This window comes from Morone saxatilis, unplaced genomic scaffold (genome assembly GCF_004916995.1).
Source record: "Morone saxatilis isolate NCDOM2014 unplaced genomic scaffold, NCSU_SB_2.0 Contig8, whole genome shotgun sequence".
Lineage (NCBI taxonomy): Eukaryota > Metazoa > Chordata > Actinopteri > Moronidae > Morone > Morone saxatilis.
This window is the reverse complement of record NW_023340257.1, coordinates 15066231-15074740: the sequence shown is the minus strand read 5'-3', so window position 1 is coordinate 15074740 and position 8510 is coordinate 15066231. Positions and strand designations below refer to the sequence as shown.

The 8510-nt window shown below is 38.1% G+C and overlaps 1 protein-coding gene across 1 annotated transcript in view; it reads left to right on the top strand.

The window, feature by feature from the left end:
- Nucleotides 1–8510, top strand: part of ttc12 (tetratricopeptide repeat domain 12) — an 18238-nt gene that overhangs the window by 3617 nt on the left and 6111 nt on the right. Inside the window, exons 7-13 of the mRNA XM_035679433.1 lie at nucleotides 296–367; nucleotides 818–878; nucleotides 1122–1310; nucleotides 4040–4109; nucleotides 6194–6282; nucleotides 6746–6914; nucleotides 7671–7766. Of these exons, the coding sequence (XP_035535326.1) occupies nucleotides 296–367; nucleotides 818–878; nucleotides 1122–1310; nucleotides 4040–4109; nucleotides 6194–6282; nucleotides 6746–6914; nucleotides 7671–7766 (746 nt within the window). The remainder of the gene's footprint in view (nucleotides 1–295; nucleotides 368–817; nucleotides 879–1121; nucleotides 1311–4039; nucleotides 4110–6193; nucleotides 6283–6745; nucleotides 6915–7670; nucleotides 7767–8510) is intronic.

Genomic DNA, 8510 nt, shown 5'->3' with positions numbered 1-8510 from the left:
TTGTGCTTGAAAAAGTGGCCAGAAATGTATGCATTCTTTGTTTGGAGTGACGTTTTTTCAATGCAAGTTTACAGTGAAAAAGGCTAACTCTAGTTTTGGATGATAAATATGCTCTAAAGCAACCACATTTTTTGTAATCATATCACTGTACGCGTACCAAGATTTCTGGAGTAGAGTGTGTCTCTGAAGTTCATACTGAGCATTTCTCTCTTACTGTGCTAGTGTTATCAGTGCAGAAATATTCACCATTATGTTCATGTGCTATACACTCCCATGACCATTTTATCTCTATCAGTGTAATGAGAGGTGCATAAAGGCTTACCTACACATGGGGAAAGCATATCTGGCACTGAAGAAATATAATGAGGTCAGTATAATATCTCTCATTATGTCTATTTACACCCTTTTCTTTTTTTTTTTTTTTTTACACATTGCTGTTGTATACAGAAAGCACTACACTTAGCATTTAATCTAACTACAGCTGAAATATGGCTATATAATTAGGATTGAATGCCTGGAATAGAGAGCACATTTAATATGATTCTGAAGTAAGTTTGAGCACATAGCATATAGGCAGTCCTAGTCTCACAGCAATCGTATGTAAAATCTGTTTATTTCAGTCCATTCTTTGTAAAATAGGTTGAAATGTAACATTGATGTCTGCTAAAAATCTTTTCTATATACTACACTCTTGTGCTCAGATACTGTAGTCTTTTGCAGAAGCTGGAATCATTGATTTCCATGGCTCCGAAAAGAGACCCATAAAGCACATCATAAGCAGTGATGAACCAAATCGCTTTCTCTTTCTATCTTTCAGTCCAGAAAATGCTTTGAAAAGATAGTGGAAATTGAACCTGGGAGAGAGAAGATGATGAAAGGTAGTCACATTATTGTTTTTCAGAGATTAGGTTTGGAAAACTTTAATGTATTTAAGTCCTTTTGTGATAATTACCCTTATTGGTAATGTATCAGGACCACGTACCAAGATTTGGGACACATTCATGTTATTTTCTGATGTGAGATATAAGATTATTATTTCATTAATAATGTATACATTGTTGAGAATGGTCTTGCCAAAAATCTTCTTCACCCTTTTAATCTCCTTTGTTTTCTCCATGCAGGATACCTGACCCAGGTAGATTTGGAAGAGGAGAAAGAAAGTCAGGAAGTGAATGCGATGCAAGAGTTTGACAAGGGAGATGGGAAGGCCACAACAGTGCCCCAGCTGCTGGAGAAGCTGTCAAGACCCAGCCAGATGTCCTTCTATTACTGTGGAGGATTTGAGATTCTGTCACAAGCAGTTACTGACTGTAAGTGTTATTTTGGGACAAGCTTTGCACAATTATCTTTCTCCTCTAATCTCTTTGTGTCCACTCTTGCCTCAATAACGTGCTTCACTGGTCCACTTATTTCCTGGTTCTATGGTTAAAATCACCTTCAGGCCAGGAAGGTTAGGAAGACTTGGAGGAGAAAAAGAGAGTTTATACAGTACTTAGCCAGGTGAATGTTTGTTTTTTGTCTTGCTCTGGAAGAGAGGGAAGACCTCAAACTGTCTATCACTGATATCTCTTCATGCTCCATTTGCTTGTCACAGTGAGCAAATTTCCAATATAGACTATAATGCCACACTGGAGGAGTCAAACCTCAGTGCTGCCACTGAGCAGAGGATAGCTATATATACCATAACACTGTGTAACACTATAAGATGACACTTGAACTGCTGCATAAAAAATAACATGCAGAACCGTTTTCTTCACATTGTTTACTCTTCTGCAATGCTGGGTGATCCAATGCTAGTATGATTTGATTTGTGAACTATTTATGATCATCTCAATTAAAAGAATTAGATGTTCCCTTGGTATATAAATGATGGAGTAATTTGCTTGCTGAACTGCTGAGTGTGCTGTTCCCAGCCAGCAGTATCAGCTCTTCCATGAGTTAAGAAATGTTGAAATGAACAATGAATTTTAAAAATAAAATGAGGACTATTAAGATATTGTAATAGAATTTATTATAGGTACAGGGTTGTACGTAGGCAATGCTAATTGTATTTGGTGTACAGCAGATATATGGGTTGTTATGGGATGACAGCAAAAACACTATTAAGCCTTCTGAAACTGTCTTAGGTACAATTGTGATAGCAGGTGTCTATTCCATAACCTCAGTGGCATAACTGCACTCAACCCTGTCAGATTTAGAGTAGGTAGCTAGTGAATAGTGGTGGTTGTCTGATAGCTTTATAGATGTATGACCCTAGTCTGAGGTCCTCTCAATGGACAGGGGCTCTGGAATATGCCAGAGATTATCATTGCTTATATATATTTCAGAACAAGAGTGAGTTGTTGTCAGGAGACCGAGAAATTCTAGCAACGTTCCCTGATCAAGAAAAAAGAGCTCATAAAACTTAAACAAGAGCATTTAATCACACAACTGCTCATAAATGTACCAGTAAAGAGAAGGGACAACAAATCCTATACTGCAACATGATGGGACAAATCAAGACCTTTTTCATTTTGACATGTAATAGTAGGGTAACCATAGGTGTGCATGCACAATAGCAGCACTCTGACTGGCTACTGTGGTCTATTGTTTTAGCTTAGTTCTAGCTAGAGGTGTCAATCTTCAAAGATCTGTCAACGATTCGATGCACCTCGATGCATCTCAATATACCACAGCCTCAGTTTTCTACATTACTACATGGATATTTTTTTCAGTTAATACAAGCCGATAAATCTGGACTAAACCGAACCCCCTTTTTTATTTAGAAAGTGCTTTTAAAGGTGCAAGAAAGCAACATTGCAACATAATACCTTAACAACCAGCTCAAGCAGGAAAATCAGCATTAGGCTATGATTTTTTTGTAGGCTTCAAAGTCCCAATTATATTGTGTCACTAGACTGATGCAAAATCTTCCTTATCTGCATCGCAGTGCATCTTAGAATTGAGAAATTTCCACACTCTAGTTCTAGCACAGTTCTTGTTGCTTCAGATGGGTTATAGAATAATCGAGCCAAACAGGCTACATAGGAACATGCCCTCATGACCTTTTATTTTTTTCTCTCTATGAAAAACAGAAAGAAACTTGTGCTGGGACAAAATGTTTCACTGCATGCATCAGTTTGAAAAAGTAACTGATATTTGTTTACCAAGTCCTCTACTGTATGAAAAGGGGCCATTGTGGACAAGCAGCAGCTGCTGCTCTCCATCAGGTTGTTCACCCCTCTTCTGTCAACTGCTGATATTTTTGTAAATGTTTTTGACCCAAGAAATGACTTTGGAACTCCACACCTCTAATATAACTGTTTTTAGCTATTGCCAAAAGGCAGACATTGCTACTACTGTAAACCAGCACTAGTGGTACAATTCATCAAGGTCAATGGCCCTCTCAGGAGTATTTATTTAGTTTTATTTCAGATTAGAAATAAGTGGTTATTGTGTAGTTCTGACATGATGCACCCCATTGCTGTTCTCATGCATGCCTTATATAACTTCAGGTATTTTGACCACACAGCCAAGGCTGATGGAATTGGATGGAGTGAAGCTTGAAGCTTGTCGTTCAGCAAACACAACCTTTAACCTGTATTCACTATTTGTTGTACACCATATTATTTTGCACTGGCTACCCACTGCAGAATAGCAAACATTTCTTATCCAATCTCTCTTTTTTCTTCATTTAGATGAATAAAAGTGTACTGTCAAATGATATAATGCCTGTCTCACAGTGCCATTCAACAGAAAAGGGCAAAACTTACATAACTCACAACTGAAAGGATCTCAGCAGGGCTGACTTTCTCCCCTAACAGTACCCTCTCACTGCTCTGATCTACTTTCTGTATAAAATAGACCATTCGTCACTGTGCATTACGCTCTCAACATATTTTATTTATCCTTTACTCTCGTGCCCTTGACTGTAAACCAGTGAACAATACGAGCTAAACTGAAAGAGAGAGGTGTTGTGTTTCTCTAAAACCTCCAGGCTACTCGGTGATGATATGTAGTTTTCTGTCTTCTTACACTATCTACTGTTCTCTTCTAACAGGTACAGGCCAGACCCTTTTCAGGCTGAACAATGGCTTTAGTATCGTCAGCAGCAATGACATGGTGAGGAGGTAAGGAGACCAGAGGGAGAGGTAGCTGTCAGCCCTCAGTGGTGCATTGACAGATGGACCCAGAGACAGGGGCATACAGAGACAATGATGGCCTAAACTAGAGAGATCATTCTCCGCCCTCGCCCCCTCTCTCTCACTCTCTTTCCCTCTCTGGTTGTTTGTGTGAAAGCCCAAAAAGGAAAAGATGATCACACTGAAGATTGAGATGAGCACTGAAATGAGCAAAGGCCCTGTGTTTTGTCCCAGAGAGAGGGGGTGTTTTGTACAAGATACAAATTATGAGTCCTGCATGTCAGATCAGTAAGGTTATTATTAACTTGTCACTTACTTCCTATGTTGTCCATTGTTAGCACTGCCATTATTCAAGTTAGAACACAGTGTCTGGAAAGTAGAGAGTGCAAATAAATGGCACTCTGAGCTTGGTGAAAATAGCCAATAAGGATACTGCTGTGAGCCAGATACCAACAACTAAAACCTATGTGAGCCATGGAGCAAAGAAGGCCAGTACATTGTTGGATATCCTGATCACAATCTGAGTTCATGTGCTCTTGGCACTGCTACAAAAAGCCTAAATGATGTTTTTAAGATATAAAGTGAAAAAAGGTATGAACAAAAAGGTGCTACTTTGTATTGAGTTTACAGGTTTTCCAAAATGGAGCAAAAAAACAAACAAACAAACAAAAAAAAACACTTTTTGGTTAAGAAAAAAATTGTGTGTTGAGATGGCTAATATATATATATATATATATATGTATTCAATTCAGAAATAAGGATAAGAATTTAGGCTATAACCTTCAGCCAGCAAGTACAAGCTTCTGCAGGGCAGACACAGCAGTGATACATATTAGTGGCAATCACCTTAGTAGGATGACAGATGACTTCTCAAGTAACGTGACTGATGGCTAAGTGACTTTGTTACACACGGTACCTACATCAAATGTAGATAAATGGAAGGGCAAACTGCATTACGATGTTTAAGTATAGTATCAGTACCAGTACATACTGTATGGACACAAAACATTTTTATGCTAATTGCACTTTATTTTATTTATACATCTGTATTAAAATAAAGTTCTTCATTCAATGTCTTTAGGTACCCAAAAATCAGGGACTTGCTGCTGCTGCAGCAGGATTCCTTAATATCTTTTTCAGTCAGAGACTTCAGTAGAGTAAACAGTTATTTATTGACTTACCCATTGTGATGTCATCATATGTTAAGGGGGTGGTGAAGCCTTGAGTAATGTAGTGGTGGTGTTGGTGATGGATGACGATGCTTCTGGTGAGCTCATACCTGGGCGCTAGAAATGATAAAACTGGAGGTGAATGGGGCGGAGGAATGTTGTGACGATTTGCACTGAAATGATAGCTGACAGAAACAGATAGGAGAACATATTTTATGTACCAATGTGTAGGATTTAGTGCCATCTAGTGATGTTTCAGATTGCAACCAACTGAATATGGCTCGTCTTCCAAGCGTGTAGGAGGAACTACCAAGTAACTATCTAGTAATAGCATTTGGTTTGTCTGGGTTCTGGGCTACTGTAGAAACAGGGTGTTTTCATCATGGCATCTCCCTCTGTAGATGAAAACGGCAAATTTTAAGGTAGCGAGAACACTAGGATTCTTATTTTCAGGTGATTATACACTAATGAAAACATTTGCATGAATACTGCCAATCAATCCTCCTAAATGTTAAACACTGGATCTTTTAAATTTGATGGCAAAGATGTGATTGGCTGGTTGGTTAACTAAATGAGCCCCTAATCAGCTGAGGAAGCAGGAAAGAGAGAGAGAGAGAGAGAGAGAGCGAAAGATAGGATCTTTCTCCTGTGAATTGTGTTGAATTGCTACCTCTGTCTGGTATTATTAAGTAATATTTGAAATTTGAAAGTAAATATTGGACACTTCATGTGTTCTTTTTTGTTTTTGTAGTTTTAATTTTGTTTCCATCTTTTGTTGTGTTACATTTTTATTGGCATACTTGTATAAAAAACACTTTAATTATTTGACAGTAATATTTCAATTTAATTTGTATTATGTCATTTAGAGGAGGACTCAGCTATGATCACTGCGTTTGTCCACAGTTGCCTCTTGCAGAAAACAATGGATCCAGACAGCCTGGAGTTGTGTGTGTCTGTTCTGAAATTATGGAGGGTTATTTGTTGTGGAAATGGTATGTACATAATTGAATTACATTTCATTTTCTGTCTTTATCCATGTAGCAATTTGCTCTCACTGGGTTAGCAGGGAATAGACGAAAAAATTAAATGATTGAGATACTAATATAATTCTCTATTATGGCATTGTGTCATTACTGCACAGCTTGTCAATGTGATACTCAAGCTTCTCTTTTGTAAGGCCTTTATTTGTCTTTGGATCCCACAAGCTATGTGGGCTTCAGCAAATAAACTGTTTATGCCAACTGTGATAATTTGTTTAGACAACTAATCACAATGTGTGTACATATATGTGTACTATATAGACAACAAAGCATATTTTCAGTATCAACACATATATAGCAACTTAATTTTTGTGAAAATTGAGTTTATCGACTGGGTTGTTGTTCTTTGGGAATGCAACAGGGTACTGTGCCCAGTGAACTCTTTGTATTTAACCAGTTTTTCTTTTACTTTTAGATGAAAACCAAAAGATGTTGATGACATGCCCAATCAGCAGGCAGTCCATCGTTCACTTGGTAACATCAGAGCATGTTGCAGTACAGAAAGAATGCCTGGCATTACTATGTTTGTACTCACAGACGCCACATGGCAGATGTTTGGCCACTGACAACTTGAATGTGCACATGTAAGACATTTCTTTATGTTTTCATCACACAACTGGTGACAGCTAGCAACTAGAATATAGACAGAAATCTTAGGCTTACTGTATGTTCTCTTAAGTATAATACTTTTTATCTCCTCCCATTCTGAGTAAGTATCGAAATGGTTTTGCAGACCTTTCACACTGTTCCCCTTAAAGGTGCAATATGTAACAATTACAGTTCAACTATAATTATCAAAAGAATGTGAAGACTTTACAGTTTTGACGTTATGTCAAAGATGTCCATATATTGTGCTGCAGAGATATCTACTCAAGTTTGCATGCTAACCAGCTAGCCTCTGCCTGCCCCTTCTTGTAATAGTACTTTTTACCTCAAGAGGCCATAGTAAGTCACTGTAGGGTCCAGTCTGCCCTCTGTCTGGGTTTATCTTCTTGCACCCCGGGGCTGTCCCCACTGTAACTGTTGCTCTGGGACATACTTCAAAAATGACATTGAATGGCCCAAGTGATTATTTATTATGTGTATATCTGATATTATCTCAACTGGAGCTGATTGGATTTTCTGAAAAAAGTATTTCTCCAGTTATCCATTATGCCAAACTTACTGGTCTGAAGGTAGACACCATCATTTTCTGGGTACAAAATATTCACTGATATCTTGATGATATTCATTAAGAAGCAAAATCGTTGCTTCTCTTTTGTTTGTATTCCTCTCACTATTTCCCTGCTATTCCCTTCTCTCTTTCTTTATCCTGCTCTACTCTTAATCTGGACCTAAAGGTTAGTGAGGAACCTCATGGCGTGCCTCACAAATCCGCAGCAGCAGCAGGAGTACACAGCGGTCAACATTCTGGAGAAGTTTGCAGCCGAAAACAAGTAATATTGACACACAGCGAACAAAAACACATCCTAGAAAATGATTAATGTTATTTCTAGACAAGGACATACAGATTTTAAGATACTCTGCAGAGTTGGTTATGACCCACCAAACTGTATATCACCCTCCCTCACATCATATGCATGTTCCATATATTAAAAGCATTTAAAAATTCCTCGTCACATCATGTCAGGAAGGTTCCCCATGAGAAATGGAAAGTGTGGCATCTTTAATAATTCAACATGTGCTATCCAAGTGTTAATGTCACTTAAAGGCAAAAGGCTGTTCTCAACCTGTTTCCCTCTCTGATGCCTCATGAAAATAGACATGAAAGCACAACCCCGGCTCTCGAACACAGCTGGAAATAAGTCGAGGTGTCAAGCAGTGAAATGGAGAGATCAATTTTCTTTGTCTATAGCTCAAAGAGAGTTGCTAAACAAAAATGTGTTATATCCTACAGAGGGTTTCTCTTCATTGTCGAAGCTCAGCTGGTCAATGTTGGGCTTTTGTGAATGTTTGTTTTGGAAGTAAAAATTAATACACAACCAGTCCAAATTGATTCCACATATTACAAATCTCTCCTAGTAAAACATTTATAGAATGTATATGCATTTGCACATTTGCATTTATGTATATTACACTATGTTGTAAAATTAAATTGCGATGCCAATTATAAATTTTACGCACTCCATCTCGTCTACTAATTTGGAAGGTTGTTGGTTCGATCCCCTGCTCCTCCCGCC